The sequence below is a fragment of the Typopeltis vanoorti genome, chromosome 7 (assembly GCF_054136105.1).
Source record: "Typopeltis vanoorti isolate ZY-2024b chromosome 7, IOZ_Tvanoo_1.0, whole genome shotgun sequence".
NCBI classification, from domain to species: Eukaryota; Metazoa; Arthropoda; class Arachnida; order Uropygi; family Thelyphonidae; genus Typopeltis; species Typopeltis vanoorti.
Genome location: NC_143555.1, coordinates 103,588,511 through 103,610,973, shown reverse-complemented (window position 1 = coordinate 103,610,973; position 22,463 = coordinate 103,588,511). Strand labels below are relative to the sequence as shown.

The window sequence follows — 22,463 nt, the reverse complement described above, 5'->3', positions numbered from 1 at the left end:
GTATCTCTACGAGCACTAGGGACATTGGACTCTTGTCAGCCCGCAACATTCTGCTGACCTTGACAGGCGGGAGATCGTGGAGGCGAAGATCTTCAGTTATTTCATCTGTGCAGATGTTTTCTGTTACTCCCTAAAGTCAGAGAAAAACCTAAACGTTGAGTACAACGCTTAGGTTTTTCTCTGACTTTAGGGAGTAATTATGATATTTAATGTCTAACTCGTCCATGGTTTTTGTGAGGTGGCTGTAGTCACCCACTGTGGCAGGCTGAATTTTGAATCCGTCGTCCACGTTTTTTGCCCATGAATAGGCAATTTGTTGGTTTTGCATAATGGGCTTGAGGGCCGACCATCTTTCTTTTTCCCGTAGTACAATTCGCGGGACTTTTTTGTTGTTGGGGACGGGGGGGTTAGTGTTGGGGGGCGTCTTTTTCCATCCCTTCGTTTGTCTGAGTCTCCGATGTTTTACGCTTTTTTTCGAGTGCGGGTTTCTGTATGATCTGTTGGTGTGGGAGCAGAGATTATCAGGTTCATCTTCCCTTCTTCCCCTGGTTTTGAGTCGTCCCCTTCTGTGAAGTACTCTGTCGCTGAGTATAGGTTTAGGTACCCTGGCCACTCGACCTCAAATTTCTTCAACAGTTTATTGAGGAGGTCGAGCGCTAGCTTCCTATCCAGGGACTAATATATATATATATATATTAGTAATTTTATAAGCTTGGTTATTTTTACTCGTAATCCCAAGTAAGCTAACAGTTAAGTTTACGCCTGAACGTAGTTCAAGTCTAAAGGTGGTGCAACAGCAGGGCACTAATATACATTACCCAAGGTAAAAAAAAAAAACTTATTTACATCTATATCTCCTCCAGAGATTCTTATTCAAAATAAAAACACCTTGCAGCAACTTGTATAGGTAAAGTTGATAAGGCTCTGTATTACTAAAATCTTGGTATTTAGGGTCTAGCTACTCACTGAGGAGACCTCAAAAAAAGTTGAAACCCGTCTGGGTAGTGATCCCACTCATAATATATTGCAGTATACATCTCTTAGTGAGATGTGCTTTACATTATGGAAAATACTAAGAATAGTGATCAGAGCTTTACCCACCTTTACAATGAGTAGCCCTAGTGTTGCACCACCTTTAGACTTGAACTACGTTCAGGCGTAAACTTAACTGTTTGCATACTTGAGATTAGAAGTAAAATAACCAATTATCAGGTAAGATATCTCAGGTAAGCATATATCTATATATATATATACAGGGTTTTCGGGATAAAGTTGATATTTTTATAATTAATTATATTTTTCCGTAAGTTACATGTATTAACACACACTTCTCTTCATTTAAAAGTTTGGACCCTTCTTCATTCACATACAAGATGTCAGAAAGGATGGATAGCTGGAACCCACCTGAATCATGGAAGAGAATAACTTGTATCATGATGATTCGTGCCCGCCATCAAAATAAGGATATTACGACTGCTGCCCAATGCTCCCTGAATACAGTAAAAACAATCAGGCATGAACTAGACACTTGCAATGGTGACTACGAGGATGTAGCAAGAAGAAAGATCCCTAGCAGACGATCTGATTGCGTTCGTACAGCAGAATTCCTCGCAAATCTGCAGGAACAGGTGTTGAAGAACCCTGGCATTGGAATTCGGGCTTTGTTCGTGGAGTTGCTAACTGTAGTCAAGCCCTGGATAACAAGGGTAGCCAATGGTAGGCCGTATGTATGGCAGCAGGATTCGCCCCTTGCCACACCTCTGGGAAAAGTCAAAAATGGTTGTCTGAAAATTTCTACGACTTCACCAGTCCAAATGTTTGGCCTCCAAACTCCCCAGACCTTAACCCCATGGATTATTTTGTATGGGGCGCAGTTGAAAAAGACACCAATCGCACTTCCAGTAATACAAAAGCCCAGTTAATGGATAAAATTAAAACAGTTTTTGCGGCCCTTCCCAGGGAGACTGTAGCATCAGCTTGTTCGAGGTTCCGAAGCAGAATTGAAGCTGTGATCGATGCTAATGGTGGTTATTTTGAGTAAATCTTGTTGATAGTATTGTAATTAACTCTGCCTGTAATGTTTTTTTGTCAATTCATTAAATTTAATAGATACAAAGAAGATTTTCTTTTTCCTTACGAAACTGTCAAATTTATCCCGAACACCCTGTATATGTATATGTATATGTATGCGTATATATATATATATATATATATATATATATATATCAGGTAATATATCTCAGGTAAGCATATATATATATATATATATGTATATGCTGATATATATATATATATATATATATAGAGAGAGAGAGAGAGAGAGAGAGATGGTATGGATGTTTGTGATTATCTGTGAAAATACTAGTGTTGGTGGGCGGTAGATGGCGTTGGTGTAGATGATGCAGTTAGCTGTAGTTGGTGGATTGAGTAGTGGAGACAGGGAGTTGTAGAGTACGTGCCCTCCCTCGATGAGTCTTTGGGCTCATCGAGGGAGGGCTAAATGTAATAATAATAATAATAATATAATATTACATTTAGGAATTTCATATCCAAGTCTATGATTCTGAAGAAATGGATTTTCGTTGTTGCAATCACATTTAAGTTCATCCAATTCACTCACAAAAACAAGCTTCTATAAGATAAGAGAAGCAAAAGGAGAAAATTCAAAATTTTCTCGGGATATTGACGCAGGACGCAGGACATATATGGCGCAGAGGGTGAAGCTTAACGCTTTTCATATTCCCTGTTGTCTGTTTCGGGAGCAGTGATGGGAGAGATTTGTGAGCTATTTTAGCTCGCCCTGAGTGGGCAGAAGTGGTTATTCGTCATTGGATGGCTTTCGGTCTTTTATGTTTCCAGTAGTCATTACCGTCATAGTTTCCGGCTTGTTGTATCAGTTGGTTTGGATGGATAGATGTCTTCATAAAGAATTTTTCTGCTAAGGAGCGTAGTAGTGGAGAGATGTAGGGTCGGGATATTGACGTTCTCATGTTATCAAATTATAGTTCGTATAAGTAAATTCTTAGTGGGTGCATAAGTTAATTGTTAAAAAAAAAAGTAGAAAATCATAAATTAGCAATATTTGAAAACTATTACCAAAATAATAATGAAATATTATAAAAATTTTGAGAAGAGAAAGTTTAAACTTCTTAAAGTCTGTGGTGAAACTCAAACCAATAGTTGAAAATAGCTGTCAGTGGAATTTTACTCAAAATAACTGATAAAAGGCGAGCATACGGGTTCCAGGGCAAGAGAAGTTAACTTTTTTCTTCTTTTTTTTTTGAAAATTTGAAAAATCAAATTTTTAATCCTAAAATGTTCAAAGCTTCGAAATTTTAAATATTTGGCTATGAAACAATGATGGATTCATAACATAATTTCATTTAATAGTTTTATATCGCCAATTTGAAATAATTTGAGCTTTTTAAATTTATTATAATATTGACTACATACGTTAATCTTGAATATATGCGGTTACGTGGGAAAGTAAAAATAAGTGGTAAAGTTATTTTTACTCTATTTTTAGAAAATCATTTCAAGGATTTTTATTAATAATAAAAATTATATTCATTTATATTAATAAAGTGTCTATACTGTTTCAGTAACGTAATAAGAAATGCCATCAAATTTAATCTAAAAATTTAGATAAATAATTCAGTTTCAATGATTTTATAAGAAATATTATAATAAACATAAGGAGCATGACAAAATGTTTAAAGCTGGTATAAAGTATGGTAAATAATTACTAGCAAATATTTCAATTATTTGAAAGGAAATATAATTTTTCAAGTTAGGGTATAAAAGAAAAAGTAAGTGACTAAGTAGTAGCAAAATGATTTAAGAATAGCATTTAATTTTTTATAATTTCTTAAAGAATATTGTATTATGAAGAAACACAAAAGTTTTACGAACATGCTTATTGGAAAATTTGGAAGAAATTTTCCGTCATTTTATTTGTTACATTTCAGCGATGGATAAGTTCAGCATATTCCGGAACGAATGATAATTGAAATGGAACACAATCTAGTCTTTCTCATATATTTACATACAGAGTATCCGCTCTCCAGCCAAAAGGCTGCGGGTTCGAATCCCACTGTGGGTATGGATGTTTGTGATTATCTGTGAAAATACTAGTGTTGGTGGGCGGTAGATGGCGTTGGTGTAGATGATGCAGTTAGCTGTAGTTGGTGGATTGAGTAGTGGAGACAGAGAGTTGTAGAGTGCGTGTCCTCCCTCGATGAGTCTTTGGGCTCCCTAAAGATGTCACGTAATAATAATAATAATAATAATAATAATAATAATAATAATAATAATAATAATAATAATAATAATATTACATTTAGGAATTTCATATCCAAGTCTATGATTCTGAAGAAAACAAAACTTGGATATGAAATTCCTAAATGTAATATTAAAATTTCCCATCTGTTGTATATGGATGACTTGAAGTTATATGGAAAATCGGCCCAGCAAATAGATTCTTTATTGAACACAGTTCGTATTTTCAGTCAGGACATCAAAATGGAATTTGGTTTAGATAAATGTGCAATTTCATCTATTAAACGAGGAAAAATTAATGACACTAGCAATTTTAATTTTGATAAAGAGAAATATATAAAAGCAATTTCAGCTGACGAACATTATAAATACCTAGGAATATTAGGAGCCAATGATATTCTCCACTCGAAAGTTAAACAACAGGCCACATTAGAATACATTAAAAGAGTTAGAAATATTCTGAAAACAAAACTAAATGGATTAAACACGATTAGAGCAATCAATTTTTGGGCTATGCTAATGATCCGATACACAGCTAGCATAATAAATTGGACAAAAGAAGACCTGGACAAACTAGACCGCAAAACTAGAAAACTAATGATTATGCATCATGCATTATATCCACAAAGTGATGTTGACCGGTTGTACCTACCGAGGAGAATAGGTGGACGGGGTCTGCTGCAAGTGAGGCAGACCGTGGAAGAAGAAGAAATTAGCTTAGAAGGTTACATCGACAATAGCTCCTGAGCAAATGCTTCAAGCAATTACACAAGAGGGCCTTCTAAAAGCAACAGGAAACAAATCCGATTACAAATCCGAACAGCAAAGTATCCGATATGTGCGCTGGAAAAATAATCCCTTGCATGGCCAATTTCTTCGAGATACTGAGGACAAAATTGACGTGAAAAAGACATGGCAATGGCTTCAACACGGATACATTAAAAAAGAAACAGAAGGATTTATTCTAGCAGCTCAAGGAGAGGCATTACAAACTAATGCAATCAAAGCAAAATTTTTCAACATCAATAATATCAGCAAATGCAGATTATGCGATCAGAAAGATGACTGTAGAACATCTATTCAGTGCCTGCAGCAAAATAGCTCAAACTGACTATAAATACCGTCATGATCAAGTGGGCAAAATAGTTCATTGGCACGAATGCAAAAAATATGGCTTTTCTACTTCTGATAACTGGTGGCAGCATAAAATAGAGACTGTATTGGAAAACGAAACAGCAAAAATTCTCTGGGACTTTAGAATACAAACTGATCGGCATTTGGAACACAATAGACCTGACATCACAATTATCGAACATCGACAGGTTTGGATTATCGATATTGCGGTACCCAGTGATTGGGACAGACAGAAAGTTTTCAAGTAACAGTTGGCTTGCATCAAGGGTCAGCTTTAAGTCCGTTTCTGTTTAATATTGTGATGGAGGTGGTAACAGAGGAGGTGAGAGAAGATGCACCTTGGACAATGTTGTATGCAGATGACATCTTGCTGTGTGTAGATTCAAGAGAAGAAGCGGAAACTAAACTGGAAAGATGGAGAAAAGTACTGGAAGAGAGAGGTATGAGACTGAGCAGAAGTAAGACAGAGTATATGTGTTTGCGCAGTGGGCGGTGGCCAGGAGACAGATCTAGAGCTGGAAGGAAATGTCATCAGGAAGGTGAGAGACCTTAGATACTTAGGTTCAACAGTGTAAGAAGATGGAGGAGCTGAGAAGGAAGTGGGAGGCAGGATACAAGCAGGTTGGAGGAACTGGAGGGAGATGGCTGGAGTGTTATGCAATAAGAGGGTGCCGATCAATCTGAAAGGCAAAATTTATAGGACAGTAGTGAGGCCAGCTATGACATATGCTATAGAAACTGTGGCCCTGAGGAAAAATAACATCAGCAGGATGGAAGTAGCAGAGATGAGAATGCTTAGGTGGATGTGCGGTGTGACCAGAAAGGATCATCTGAGAAATTACTATGTCAGGGGAACAGTGAAAGTTACGAACTTAGGAGCGAAAATACAGGAGGCAAGGTTGAGATGGTTTGGTCATGTGATGAGGAGGGAGGACGAATATGTGGGAAGAAGGGTCATGCAGATGGATGTGCAAGGCAGACGGAAGCGTGGGCGGCCAAAGAAGAGATGGAGGGAGCTGATAGAAGAGGACTTGAAGATGAAGAACTTGGATGTGGTGACAGCCCAAGACAGGAAGGTGTGGAGGAGACTCATAACAAACAGTGACCCCACTTAAGTGGGAGAAGTTGTAGAAGAAGAAGAAGAAGAAGAAGAAGTGATAACAACATTAACAACAAAGAACTGGAAAAAATTACTAAATATCGAGATCTGGCAATCGAAGTTGGCCGACTGTGGCTTAAACACACCAAAGTCATCCCAATAGTTATCGGTGCACTTGGTGCAACTTCAAAGAAGCTGTCCAACTATTTACAGAAATTAAAAATCAATGAAGTGACCTACAAAAAACAGCATTACTTGTAACAGTCCCTATTTTAAGACGCTACTTGACGGACTATTCTTAGATTCTTGGGTAGAATCTGAATTGTTCTGAATCACCAGTCAAATTTTTATTTATATGATATCTTGTTTTGACTATGTATCAATCATAATAACTATTATATACCAAATAATAGGTTATGTTGAACTTGAACTTGAACTTAATTGGTTGATGGACTGAGTCCTTGACTCTTTATCCCTTCATCTGGATTTTAGGTTGTGGGTGATGAGATTATTGTGGGTAATTTACCCGCTCATTGTGAGCATTGAGGCTGTATCAGCTTTCTCTTGCGATGGAGGATTTCGGTTTTTTATGTTTGACACGATCTGAGGGCTTATAGTCCGCTGCCTGTCGAACTAACTGATTTGGGTGATTATCCGTGATTGTGAAGAATTTCTCTGCAATGTTTGTCATGTAGGTCTTAATATCTGGAAGATTGGCTTCTTGATGTAACTGGATGTTTCTGATGAACCATGGGGCATTAAATGCCATTCTTAGGCATTTATTCTGTATTATTTGAAGTCTGTTGATGTTGCTTTTAGTCGTGTGACCCCAGGTTGGAGAGGCATAAGTTAGTTGCGGTCTGATTACCGATTTGAAAAGTAAGATTTTGTTGCTTATGCTTAGGAAGCTGTTCCTGTTCAAAAGTGGATATAGCTGTGCTATGGTCTGTCTTGCCTTAGTGGCAACACTATCCATATGTGACTTGAAGTTTAGACGTCTATCAAGATGAATTCCCAGATATTTGGTAGAATTGCGCCAAGGGATGATTTTACCAAACATTTGTATGCTTGTATTCGGTTCTGCCTTACGTCTGGTGAAAAGTACTGCAGAGCTTTTGTTTGGATTAATTGCGATACGCCACTTGGTGTACCAATCCTCCAATACATTGACTGCTCTCTGCAGCTTGATTGTGGCCAGGTGTGGACGGAGGGATCTGGCTATAATGATTGTATCGTCGGCATACAGAGCGGTGATAGCTGGAGACAGTTTGGGGAGATCTGCCATGTATATGGAGAAGAGTAGGGGAGATAGTAGAGAGCCTTGAGGTACTCCGGCCGTGATTCTCCTCTCCGTGGATCTGATACCGTTGAGTTTTATTTTAAATTTTCTGTTGTTTAAATATGATTTGATAAGTAGCACTAGTGGCAATGGAATACCAACTTCGTGTAGTTTAAAAATTAGTCCATGATGCCATACTCTATCAAATGCCTGAGTGATGTCTAGAAAAACTGCGCCAGTGTGTTGGTGCCATTCATACCCTTGGGTTATATGTTCGATACCTCTGTAAATTTGTAGCGTTGTGGAGTGATATTTCCTAAATCCGAATTGTTCATCTTGAATTGTATGGTTGATATATGTTGCCTCTTGAAGCCGTGTGAGAATAGCACGTTCGGCTATCTTACCTATGCATGAAAGAAGGCTGATTGGTCTGTAATTTACAGGAAACTGTGTATTTTTCCCAGGTTTGGGAATTAGGAAAACGTCGGCAATTTTCCATCGTTGTGGGAAATAATTTAGCCGGAAGATGGCATTAATGATGGCTACTAGATGCGTAACCCCTTTGCGAGGAAGTAACTTGAGTACCTTATTTGTTATTCCATCTGGACCTGGAGCCTTTTTGTTATTTAGTTTTCTTAAAATCTCATATACTTCTGTTGGTGATACGGATTTGTTATTGGATTGGAATGAGGCATTTTGAGTTATTTTACGCACTTGGGTGTGAATTTTACTTATGAAATTTATATCTGTATTGATATAATTGGGGCTGCATTGTTTTTCTAAACTGTCAGCAAATGCTTCAGCTTTTTCCTCGTCGTTGTAGACAACATTAGATTCACCTTGGATTGGAGGAAATGTAAAACGCTTTGAACGGAGTGATTTCATCATTTTCCATATTGATTGATCCTCTGTGTTTAATTGGAGAATTTTATTATTCCAGAGTTGGTTACGATGGTCCTTTAGGGCATATCGAACCTGGTTTGTTGCTCTATTGACTGCTTGTTTATCCGCTGGGTCCATTGTTCTCTGATATTGTCTTCTTAATCTGTTTTTCTCTTGGATAAGACGTTTTACATCCTGTGGAAGTTTATTTGATGGTGTACATTTGGTTATATTTGTTACCTGCGTTATAGCTGTCAGCAGTTGTTTTTCAAGAGTCTTCACTGCTTTTTCTACAACTTCAGCAGATGTTATATGCGGTATTGGACCAAGGTTTTCCTGGAAGGCTGAGGGAAGTTGTTTCCAATTTATAAATGCGGTGGTGTTTTCTGTTATATCTTGTATGGTGCCTAGTTGTAATATGATGGGGTTATGATCAGAACTTAAGTCGTTGATTGCTTGTATCTGATAGCTGTGCGCTATGTTTTTTAATATAGCTATATCTAGTACACCAGGACGACCGGTAGCTCCATAATGTGTGGGTTCAGTGGGTCCTATTACTGTTATATTTCTTGAAGTGGTGTAAGAGTTGAGTATTCTTCCATTAATATTTGAGTTTCTGCTATTCCAGACTGAGTGTTTGGCATTAAGATCTCCGGCTATAATCACTGCTCTGCCTGTATTTAGTATCACCTCTAAGTCAGATTCAAGGAGTTTTTTATTTGGGGGGTTGTAGGCTGCATATATCGTAATGCTGCTTGTATTTTCCATATGTATTTCTATTCCTGTAGTTTCCATGTGTTCCGTTTGGGGTTCTGCAATTATGTTTTATGTTACTTTTCACAAAGATGGCAGTGCCTCCGCCTCTTGCAAAGCATCTGTCTGTTCGGTAACTGCTATAACTATTGATTCTGATTTTTTCACTTGGACGAAGATGTGTTTCATTTATGAGGATGATGTCTGCTTGAGTTTCTGCTGCAAACTCCTGCAGCTCCTGTAATTTGATAGATAAACCATTTGCATTCCATGAAACAATTTGTAGTGATTTCGGTTTTCTTTTAGATTTATCCATTAAGAATTTCCATAAAGAGTGATTGTGTATGCCTTAAGATGATATCTTTGGCTTCTTGAGTTGGGTTGGTTTGTTGGAGTTCAGCAAGCATTTCACCTAAGTGGCTTGTTATGTTCAGTAGGATAGGTTTGTTGGTTTGCTTTGACTTTTTTGGTTTTGGGTCTTTTTGGAAGGTCGATCTTGTAACTTCAGCATACGATCTTCCATCCGTTGTGGAGACTATGGTTTGATGGGAAGACGCTTGTTCTTGAAGAGGTTTACTGGTTTTGAGTTGTAATTTTTGGTTTTGAGGAAATGCTATACAGCCCCTATAGTTTGCAGGGTGTGGTCCTCCGCAGTTTGCACACTTTGCTGGAAGTGTACGAGGTTTATGGCATTCATTCGATGCATGTTTGCCACCACATTTAACGCAACGAAACTCGGCCTTGCAGCATCGTTGGGCATGCCCAATCTTCTGGCATCTATGGCACTGGGTTGTAGTTGATTTATGTTTCAATGCCTCAACTTTTATGACTAGATCACAGATGGTTTGGAGATTGTATATATGATTTTGGTCTTTGCTTATTTCCACTAGAATTAGGGAATAGGGTGTTTTGTTATATTTTAGAATATTATTATATTAAGAGTATCTAATAGAAAAAAAGGTGTATTAATACGGTATATAAAAAATATTACAAATATTTAAAACATATTTTAATATTTCGATAATATTTTTTTCTATTATATTTCCATTTCCTTTTCAGTATTTGGACCATATTTTCTTAACGTATGGAATATTTTAGAGACTTACATCAAGTCAATCCTTAAATCCATAAACATGAGATGAATAGGCTCAATTTTAATTTGTAAATACATTGTGATTAAATTAATTACCAATTGAATTAATAATTATTTTATAATTCAATCGTCATACTATTTTGGCTCTATAAAACCATTTTAATTTTAATTATTTTCAAAATCTATAATATAATTAAAATCTTTCTGGTATTCATGGTTAACTTAAAATGTGTGTTTAAAAATTAAGTTAGAATAAATAATACAAACAAAATCCAATAAATCAAAAACAGCTTCATATTGTGTAAGCAACAAACGACAAAAAAAAAAATCTTAATATCAGAAATCGAATGTAGATGTCGCCATTTAGACTTGAAATTCACTGAATCAAAGAAATATTCATAAAGTTATTGTTAACGAAATCAGAGTTTCACTTATGTAGTGAGATATGAAACTAGTTGAAAACTTTGAGTATTAATTATTGCAAAAGTTATGGCTTAAAATGTTTTTTTTTTCTTTTTTGTCAAAAGGATGAATTCATTAACATTCTTTTCAGAAAGTTGTGCATGAGGAACTTATCTTAAAAAAAAAACAAGTTAGGAATTCATAAAAATGCGCCTATATATTTTGAAAAGAATTATTAGAAAGGGAATGTCTGTGTAACGTCTGGGTTCTTGGTGATCGTCGCAAACAGAACAGACATTCAGGAGTTAATAGTAATTAAAGAAGAAAATATTAATATGTTTTGAGCAACTTGCTATAAAAAGCTGTCTGTTAAATTGTATGGAAAAAGCCATAAATTCACAAAAAATAATATAAGGGGCTACGTACTGAATTCTGGTATTTGATTTCTATTTAGTACGAAAAGAAAAGAGTTCTGTTCACTGTCGACTGCCAATTCATATGCGTTACAAGAGTCAGGTGACACTTACATGATTAGCAGACTATTCACTATACATGATTAGCAGACTATTCACTAATACTCCAAGACAGAAATAATTTCTTCAAGAAAGGAATACTTTATTGAGTACGAAATTTCTTTCGAACTAACTCAAATGCTGAAATTATTTGCTAAATAAATAAATTTATCTTCTCAAAGAAATCATTTCTGTCTTGAAGTATTTAGTGAATCTGGAAATTGAAATTAAGACTAGTCAATTTTTTTCACCGTACTTGCATCATGAATTTATAAAAGAAATACGAGAAATTTAAAAATGCGAGATGCTTTGCATGAAGATTTTCATTTTCGGAATTTTTTTAGTAAATCTCTAATTTTAATAGAAGTTTTAGTAACTGTCATAAATTCTTTTTTAACATTATAATTTCCAGGATTTTTAGGAATTAGTTTGAAAACCTGGGAATTCTGTCTGAGGTTATAAAATTTCTTTTATTCATTATCAAAATTACATAGGAGTTGGGCAAGTATTAACAATTAATGTTTGTTATATAATGCTTCTATGTTTCCATAGATACCAAAATTGTCACAAATGTGCATTTATTTTGTTTCCGGGAAAGTTTATTAATTTTTATTTTGTGACGGTATACTATAAGATGGCGTCTGCGTGGTATTTTTAATGAAGATATCAAAAATTCAAGGTTTGAAAAATTATGTTTTGAACCAGATTTTTTGTTAATTCATTAGAATAAGTTTCCATCTGATGAAGTGATTGAAGTTTTTTTTGTCTCTAAAAATTCTATTTATGTAAGTTCGTAAATGAATTTTACGAACTTATTTAATTATTTATTTATTATTAGCAATAATAAATAAATAAATAATGAATAAATAAAATAAATATTTTGCTTTTTAAAATATAACCACTTGTTTTCCGAAATATTAGCGAATTTTATTTCAAAGCTCCTTTTTTTTTAATTTGTAAATTCGCCTTTAATTAGTTTTTTAACATTCGATATTTTATACTTTTAACTGCAGGTGGGAAGAAGAAGGTTGCAAAGTGAACTCCACCAATACAACTCACACCATTTGTTCTTGTAACCATCTTACCAACTTTGCTATTCTTATGGATGTATCGGGTACTGGAGTAAGTTTCTTTCTCGTTTTAATTGATATAAATGTTCATAAATAGAAGTTTAACAGAATATAAGGTAACAGGTATTTGAATAGTTTTTTAAGGAAATTTTTTGCATCAGTTTTATTGGCAAATGCAAAATTACTTCAAATATCATAATGAAACGGATTTTTATTTTTATTTATTTTATTTTTTTGTTGTGATATGTATTTCTAGAAATATCCCTCAATTATTGATTAAAATGTAAGGTTAATCTCTTCATCCGTATATTCGTTTTTGGTTTAAAGTGAAATCCAGAGGTCACTACCATCAAGAATGACGTCACTATAGAAAAATGCTATTGATTGACATTGTGGTTCCTTTCAAATCAAAATCGACAATTTCTGTGTCGATTACGCTTTATTAGACTGATAAAGTTTTATACTAATTAGAACTGTAATGTTTGAAATTTTTGACTAATTATAATTGCATTGTTTTCACCTTCACTCTTTCTTTAATGTTATCAGACTCCATAAATTTTAATAAAGAAAAATACGGAATGATTGCCTTTCTAATACCAAACCGTTAGAAATATTTTTTAACTTTCGGATGATGGATCTAGAATTTCAACTTAGGTTTATAATCAGCAAATCATAATCCGTTTTGTAATCAAATTAAGCACTGATATTGCAGAGAAAGATGTGAAAAAATAACATAAGCGAGTCATATACTCGCTTATGTTATTTTTTCACATCTTTCTTTCACATCTTTATATCAAATATTTATTTTATTTATTCATTATGGCTCGAATGTACTCAAGCTATAGCACGCACGCGCACACAGGATTTTTTTTCCTGAAGGGGATATAAAATAGTTTCACAAAAATAAGTACTTCATTTATAGCGTGCAATGAATTTTAATTAACAAGTGTGCGATTACTATAATAATAATAATAATAATAATACATTGGTCTTGTTTGAGTTTTTATTTCCTTTATTCCTTCGTAAAACAAGAACCAGTTATTCAATGTCTTTATAACGCAACAGGGGTCGAAAAAATCGGTATAAGGTTGTCTGTGTTCAGAAAACAAGCCTTATAATACGGTAAAATGTAAATGTTTCTTTTACTTACTACCTAAAACCTAATACTTGAAAGATTTCTCCTTAATTGATTTCTAGAGTCTTCGAAGAGATGAAAGCATTGCACGCTCCAGGACTATCTTGGAACTGCTAACAACACTACGCCACACGTTGAGTATTTTTGTTATTTCTACCAAACAGCTACGATCCCATCATTCAATCACAGTCCCTCCTCAGACCAACACAAATGTGTATCCGTATATTAAGGTTAAAATAGGACAATTAAACTCTTGTATTCTCTATTCTAGTTTGAAATAAGAGTAAATATAATATAAAAATCAATGAAAGCAGCTTTATGACTTAATGAGAATTTTTTTCTTTTTTTAGTTTTCTGAGAAAGATGACTTTGTCATGAGTATTTTGACTTATATATTTTGCGCGTTCTCCATTGCATCTTTAATTATCACAATTACCTGCCTACTTACTATAAGGTAAGACCAAGAACAGGCATTCTTAAACATATATATATATATATTTTTTTTTTCATATAGAAGTGTATTTCTGTGCTTGTGTGTGTGTGTGAAAGAGAGAAAGGGAGAGATAGAGACGTACGTCAGTTATCATATATAAATAAATATAGCATTTTAATTAAATATTAATTTAAAGACCTAAATTTCCTTTCTGCTGTGTGTGTGTGTGTGTGTGTGTGTGTGTGTGTGTGTGTGTGTGTGTGTGTGTGTGTGTGTGTGTGTGTGTGTGTGTGTGTGCGTGCGTGCGTGCGTGCGTGCGTGTCTCCATACAGAAGTAATAGTTTCATCTGATTCCAAAACATACACTGTTTTTCTACAATTTATAGAAAAATTCAACTGCCAGTATGATGCTGTCGACCTTTATTTATATTATATAAATGTTATTATAAATACACGAAAAAATGGAAATATTTCATGTCGTTATTGCGATCTACAGTTTTACAAAATTACGTATAGTTATGTGCGAAGAAATGTCTACATGATTGGTGAACTACTGTTTGACCCATTTTGACCCCGGTGCTCATCAGTCCAAGCGAATACCGATAAATTCTATCACGTTCAGTTTTGGTCAACTATTCTAGGTACTAGTTGAATCTTCATCTCTCTCTCTCTCTCTCTCTCTCTCCCCCCCCCCTCCCCCCCTCTCTCTCTCTCTCTCTCTCGGTCTTTCTAATATTCATTACTGAAAATTAAAAGTCCTACATAATAGTTAAGATTTTACCAAATTTCTTCCCGAATGGCTGCAAATCTTAGCAACTCAAAAAACACATGGACCGATTCTTTAACCTCTTTTCCACGCACCTCACAAATGTGCTATGGATTTTGAACCCTTTCGCGTGTGACTTTGATATTAAAAAAAAAAAAAGAAAGAAAGAAAGAAAAAAATAAATTATATTTCTAAAATTCCACCTAGCTTAATTAAAAGCTAGGTGAAATTTTAGAAATATAACGTATTTTAATTAACAATTAAATTAATATTCAAATAAAATATTAATCGTTTAATGTTTTAGTTGCTTTTCAATTGAAGGTGAGTTAGCCGGTCTTACACGGAGATAACATGGATTTCCTCCCGGAAGCTCGGGTTTCTTATCTCGCAAAACCAACAAACCGGTCAGAAGAAAATAAGTGAACTCAACAGACATACAAATTTGCAGATAGGATTAACCTCTCTGTCGTAGTATTAAAATCAATGGATTGTCATGGCCAAGTGGCCGTGGAATCTAACAAATAAAAGAAGGACGAGATGAAATGAGATAGATATGTAAATTGCTTGCCTAATCTCATATTAACTGCCATAAAGCTAGGTCTGAAGAAGAAGAAGAAGAAGAAGAAACACTTGCAGGTTCGATTTCAGTTATAGAATATGAAAAGTTTTGTAACCCCCCCCCCTTCCCTCTAGTTGAGGAGTTACGCAATCGCTTGTGCAAAATAGAATTTCCTCGGGAAAGTGATATTAGTTAGGATTAGGAACATCACTTTTCGCTTAACAAGACGTACTAATGCACTCAATGGTGGAATTATGACGATTCTGACAATCATCTGCTGCTATTTCCCAAAAGTTAGAAATAAATGCATTTATATTATCTTCTAGAGAATAAAAAGGTATTCGAGAGAATCGAAAGAAGAAAAATCTCTCTTCTACAGAGATAATAAAAAAGTCATCTTATTTTATTCTCTAGAAGAGAATAAAAAAAAGGCATTCGCGGAGTTTGTTTTCAATTTAATATTTAATTAATAGACACTTCAAAACCAATATAAGAAAAGTATTTACTAAAATAAAGAGCCAAAAAAGACTTCATTTCAGCAATGCAAAATTATAAAAATCAAGTGAATATTAATCCAGCATTATAAGGTCCGTCTAGGGCAACTCGTAAACACGCGAGTGTATTCCCGTAAGCTCTCTGGTCAAATTTCATACGAAACTTTTATAGTTTTTGTATTCGGCTTTGAAATAATGTTGGATTTAATATCCACTTGATTTTTACAATATAAGAAAAGTTTATTCGTTTAATTTTGAATACACACTCCACTGAAAAAATAAGAGATGAGTTAGTTACTCGATATCTGATTGGCCCATGTAATACTCGATATCTGATCCATATAATAGACACTTCTTAAGGTGCTCATTGGAATTTCTTCTGCTGAGCATTTAAATTCCAATGAGCTACTTAAGAAGTGTCTACTACATAGATGTATATAATTTGAGAATCTTGTGGATTCACGCATGATACAGTTAGATATATGGCATGACACTACAATGTAAATCTTTGATGTCAGAACTTACTTTGTGGTTTCAATGTGTTTCTAAGAATGAAATGAATTTAACTTAATGCATAATGTACTCGTTCCTGGACTCGTTCCCCAAATTCAATTAAAAGTTTTTTTTTTAATTGAATCACATAAGATCTTATATTTCTCCATGCATCATTTCAGAGCTCTGCACTGTCGGCGTAGTACAATCACGTGCAATTTAAGTGCTTGTTTGCTGGGAGTGAACCTATTTGTGGTCATAGGATTCGATAAAGAAGGATTTTTAATGAGTAAAATACCAGTAAGTATACAACCGCCTTCGATGTCAATATTTCTGTGCTGAAACGTTTATTATTTAAGATAGAATGCGCTAAATAAATTGATTTTAACTGTTTATTTTACGTTCTTCCCAAACCATTTACTTTTCTTGGATTAAAACAATCATTCGTTTCAATAATTGATTTTCGTATTACTTCTTTATTCCATTTATTAATTTATTTTAATAATTTAGCCACAGAGGAAAACATATACCACTTAAAATTGATTTAAACACGAAAATTTTCACTTCGCAAAGATATATTAATATCACATCTTTGACGGAGTTTTAATGTATAATATAACCTTATTATTTCATTTTTCTCTCAACTTAAGCACAAAATAAAGCTGAAAAAGTCACGATCTCGAATTTGAATATTTCAGAAACTTTTATATAATGTCGAATAAATACTAGTAAGTAATACATTTGCAAATCCTCTATTGTCAACTTTTTTTTCGCCTCCTAACACCTTTAATTAGTCGTTTGAAGCCAGATACGCATGTGCACAAAAGTTGTCGATCTATGATCTAGAAGTTCATACTGTAAACTTCTAATTTTTATTTATATCTGAATTAAAGTGAAGAGAAAAATCATTCTAAATAAACTTAGCAAGCAGAATAGGTGATTTCAGAAGCATAAATTTGAATACGTTTCAGATATTAAGCGGATCGAAACAATTATAGTATCTTGGCGGGATAAAAATGTTTTTATAATTTTTATATTTTATTTTATTTTTATCTTTTTATTTATTATTTTATATAATCTGAAAATTTTATTCTAGACAATACGTACAAATCCTTTATTCTATTTTTATCTCCAATAAGATGCTAAATGTATCTCGGAATTTTTGAAACACTTCTGGGGAAAGTTAAACATGATTGATCGAAAGATTTTATTTAAATCTTCTGAATCAGAAGATTTTGGTTTAAATTAGACTAGTAGCAGGTTTAGATTTAGAAGTTCAAAAGTTAGAGTCCAAAAGTTAGTTACACACGATTAAATTAATAATAAATCTTTATCTAGTAACATTTATATGCATTCATATGAAATCGTGCTGAATGTATAAAAATATGCATTCAGCATGATTCAATTACACAGTACGCCCTTCTCTGTTACACGCATATCAACAATTGTTAATCATTGACAATTTGAATTCAATGAAACGTTTTTTTTCTTTTTTTTTTGGCTAGACGGGCGAAGCAAGAATGCTTTTCATCTTCCCCGTTATCTGTAGAGGATAATGTATGGATAGGGTATTATTGAGTTATAAACTCTGATCTTGGCAGGAGGGTAACAACAATAGCCGAGCCTCAGTTAAAGCTTCATTGGCTGCAGCATTGCTATCCGTTATCCTCCCCAGGTACCAATTTTAGTCGCCCCGTACGACATGCATCGGCTACATTGGGGCTGGTATGTAAGTAAAGTCCTCTCTAAAAATTAAGACGATCCCCCGGACCACTCCCTGCGAGTGGCCGAAAGATCGTCCAAATCAGCGTTGGTTCCATTCAGTGACGCCCCCCACCACTGAGCAGACCCGCTCATATTCCAGGGAAAAGCATCCACAGACAAGGCCCCTGACGGGCTACGTCGGAGAACACTCTCCCCAGAGACTCAAAATGCTCTCTAAGGGCAACCTCTCCCGAAATCTAAGCCCACCTCACCGGGAGCAAAATTCCGAAAGAAACCAAAGAGAACAAAACTCTCTAAACTCTGCGTCTCGTTTTAGTCGCCTCTTACGACATGCATGGGCTACATTGGGATTTTTAAGTAAAGCCACCTCTAAAAATTAAGACGATCCCCGGGACAACTTCCCACGAGTAGCAGAAAGACCGAGACCGTCCAACTCAGTGTTGGTTCCATTCAGTAACGCCCCCCCCCCCCAATGAGCAGAACCGCTTATATTCCAGGGAAAAGCATCCACTAACAAGGCCCCTCACAGACCACGCAGGAGAACACCCTCCCCAGAGACTCAAAATGCTATCTCAGGGAAAAACCCCAGAAATCTAAGCCCCCCCCCCACCCCTCACTGGTAGCAGAATTTCGGAAGAAACCTGAGAGAGCGAAACTCTCGAAACTGCGTCCATTTTAGTCGCCTCTTACGACATGCATGGGTTGCAGTGGAGCTATTCTTACCGCGGCCACCACACGGGTGAATCACAATTTGAATTCATCATCATTGTCTTCTTAATTCATAACTAAACATTCATTTTCCAATTTGGTGTATTAGTCATATCTGATCTGATTTCTATATAATTTAAAAATAAATTTTAACTGACGAGGTTATTTGTATCTAACTAATTAATTTGTATGTCCATAAGAAATTTATAAACTTATTATACAAAAGTTTGTTTCATTTATAATTAGTTGTGTCCTGAAATATCATAATGTAATTTTCATCGCAGTAGGGTGCAGAATGACTTATAGATTCTGTTAACTGGCTAGGACTTTTTCTGGATCTTTATATTGCAGCCAACAGATCAACAATGAGTTGATTGCTGGCGCAGCAGGAAGTAGGGTTTTCTCCAGGAAGTAACTTGGTTAAATCCCGTGTGTCAATATTTTAATAATCCTAAATCCCTCCTCTTTTTTTTTTTTTTTTTTTTCCCAGTTAAAAGAGAGGGAGGAGGGAGCGGAAACCGTACGCATCACATGCTAATATTGCTACTCCATTGCAGGAGCTGTGTCCCATCATGGCTGGCGTGATTCAGTACTCGCTATTAGCTACTTTCTCTTGGATGTTGCTGGAAGGTTTCCACCTGTACCAGATGATAATTCTCGTGTTTAGTAATTTTGGGTATGTACCTATATGGTACATGTACAGCTTTGGTTACGGTAAGTACAATATACTGGGTATTATAAGCAAAAAAAAAAAAAAAAAAACCTTTTTTACTACGTACTCTATCAGCTTATGTAGAATTTTTTTCATTAAATTTGACCTATCCTCCATTTTTATATGAAATGATTAAATAGTGTTATTTAGTAAATATTAGCAAACAGTTAGTAGTGGAATTAGCTAACTATTTTCGTTTTATATCAGTATTGACGTTTTTCATTAATTTTCACCTTGAGAATGAAATTTTTTCCCATCTGTTTTTAGCTCGCTTTTTTGTGCTCTAATATGTTTCTTTCTATCTGCGATATTTCTTACATCTTTGCTAAATTTACAGCCTTCTCATCTATACTGAGATTAACTAATCCCTCCCAATCCTTAACATTTCTTTCCTTTTTTTGTGTGTTGTTAAATCACTTATCAAAAGTCCCATAGGAATTTTGTATCTTTCGAAGATAATTTGTATTCAATTTTCCTCAAAGTAATAGGAATTGTTCAAAAAGGACTTGGCCGTGGGTTTAAATTTCACAGCAGAATGGTTGTTTGTGTCTTTAAAGATAGATGAATTTCTTCTTCTTCTTCCCGTGTGAGACCAATATACTGTTTATTACATTACAGGCTGGAAATGACTTCAAAACATTTCTATATTTTTTATGAGTATTTATCTTTTGTCACAATTTCTAAGTTTTTTTTGTGTGTGTGTGTGTGTGTGTGTGTGTGTGTCTAGAGTAAGAGAACAGAATTATATAACTCTTAGTTCACTCACGATACTAATATTCTATAGATTTACCGCTTTCGTGAGTAAGATTTATATAAAAATAATAGTTTTGCCCATATTTTTGTAATGAAACCTCTCTGTTCAGATTTTTCAAGACTCATCACTTGGAAATACAAACGTAACCTGCCTCCATAATATACAAAAGTAGACTGGAATTTAACTTTTATTAGAAAACTTCCATAGTAATTAATATTTCATATAGAAAATAAAAGAAAGTCATATATAATCTGAGATATTTTATTAAAATAATGAATAGTTGTTGTTATTGAAGATATAATAATGTTTATAAGTACACACTTTTAATTTATTAATATGATTTTTATACATATTTAAACCAACGTAAGGCAACATAATGTATGTTTGCTCAGATCAAACATGATCTTCTTAATCTCCCTTATTTCTGAGTTTCCTTGTAACTTATTATTGTTACATCTTATGTTACATAAAGCCTCTTAATGTATGACATAACATTCTTTCTACCAAACTAGATGTCCAGTGGATATTTCGATCAATTCCGGACTGCTTCAATGGAATCATTCAGAGATTTATCGGTGTAACTAGACAAGTTATCCTTCTAGATCAAATAAAACCTGATTCCAAAGTGTCGACATTTCTTCGTTAGAAATGTAGCATTTGTGAATATCAGCAGCCATTTAACAGCGAAGTTCATAAATGCCACAACTAATCCATTCCAAACATTTGCTACAATCTTTTTTTTTTTTTTGGCATCGATCTCACCCCTGAATTATCATTACAAAAAATTCCCGATTTTGGGATAATGAAAATTGGGGATCGATTATCAAAAGGAATGGGTTAAATATTTTAGAATGCTTTATTCTCGTTTTGAATTTTTATCTTTATGTCGGCATCAAACTTATAAAAGTTTGATGCCGACACCAACTGCGAATGAGAAAGAAATATTAATCGACCAAACAATCAACACGTCAAAATATGACTCCAAGTTGGCCTCGTCAAAACCATCATCAAAAGCTACAAAGCCCATCTTCAGTATGGACCATATTAGGGTATCACAAATCGAAGGCTTGTTCCTTTATAATCTGTAAAATCTGTCCCTTTGTAAATTAATTGGCAAGGAATGGATAATTTATTTTTTTTCTACTAATAATTATTATTATTGGCACAATATGAATTTTAATAATAATCATATGAAGCCTTTAATAAACGCTTTAAAAATTGAAATAAATTGTAAAAATATTTAATAAATAATTTTTAAAAAATGATAATTATTTATATTTTCCTGCATTTCTAACATTTCATTTTACAAGTACGACAAGGAATTATTGGATAAAATGATAAAGGTAAAGGCTTCATAAAAACAGGGGAATAATTCCCTCTTTTTACCGAGAGGAGAATTCTAAAAATATGTCATGTAATAGAAAAATTGCAATAAAAAAAAAAAAAACCTTTTCTGTTTTTAACATTTATATACAGGGTGGTTTAAAATTCCACGTACAAACTTTGAGGGAAGGTAAAGAATATCAAAATCAACCATATTCACATAGAAAAGCATGACCGGAAACGCCACCCGAAAGTGATAGGTGGCGCTCTTCTCCAGCGCTCTAGGTGAGTAACTGGGACTTCCTCATTCAAGCTTTCGACGTCGTACGAAGAACATGCGTCGTTTTACGAACGCTGAGCTGGCAGACATGCACCCCATTTACAAGTTAGCTGACGGTAATGGACGAGCCTCTGTACGAATGTATCGCAAAAGGTACCCAAACAGACGTGTAACGCATCACCAAATGCTTGTGCATTTGAATCAGAATTTGTGTGACTATGGATCATTCAGGGATCGCAGGCATGATAGTGGGCGGCCACGATCGATGCGAAATCCCGCCATGGAATAGGAGGTGTTGCATGCATGGACAATAATCCAGAGAAAAGCACACGTGCCGTTGCCTCTGCTATAGGAGTATCTCGATCCAGTGTATTGCACGTTTTGTACTCAGAGTCCTTACATCCATTTCATCTGCAACGGGTTCAGTTACTAAGGGCCGAAGATTATCCTCGACGTGTGGAATTCCCGCAGTGGTTTCTGCAGAAAAGTGCCGTAGACCCGGATTTTCCAACTTGTGTTTTGTTCACGGATGAAGCTTCATTTACCCGCGAAGGGGTCTTCAATCACCACAATGCTCATG

The 22,463-nt window shown here is 34.8% G+C and overlaps 1 protein-coding gene across 1 annotated transcript in view; it reads left to right on the top strand.

The window, feature by feature from the left end:
• The window catches only part of LOC150104925 (adhesion G protein-coupled receptor L4-like), a 99,778-nt gene that overhangs the window by 33,705 nt on the left and 43,610 nt on the right, over positions 1–22,463 (top strand). The window contains exons 9-13 of the mRNA XM_090395088.1: positions 12,446–12,554; positions 13,700–13,867; positions 13,988–14,091; positions 16,564–16,681; positions 19,372–19,528. Coding sequence (XP_090251214.1) covers positions 12,446–12,554; positions 13,700–13,867; positions 13,988–14,091; positions 16,564–16,681; positions 19,372–19,528 — 656 coding nt within the window. The remainder of the gene's footprint in view (positions 1–12,445; positions 12,555–13,699; positions 13,868–13,987; positions 14,092–16,563; positions 16,682–19,371; positions 19,529–22,463) is intronic.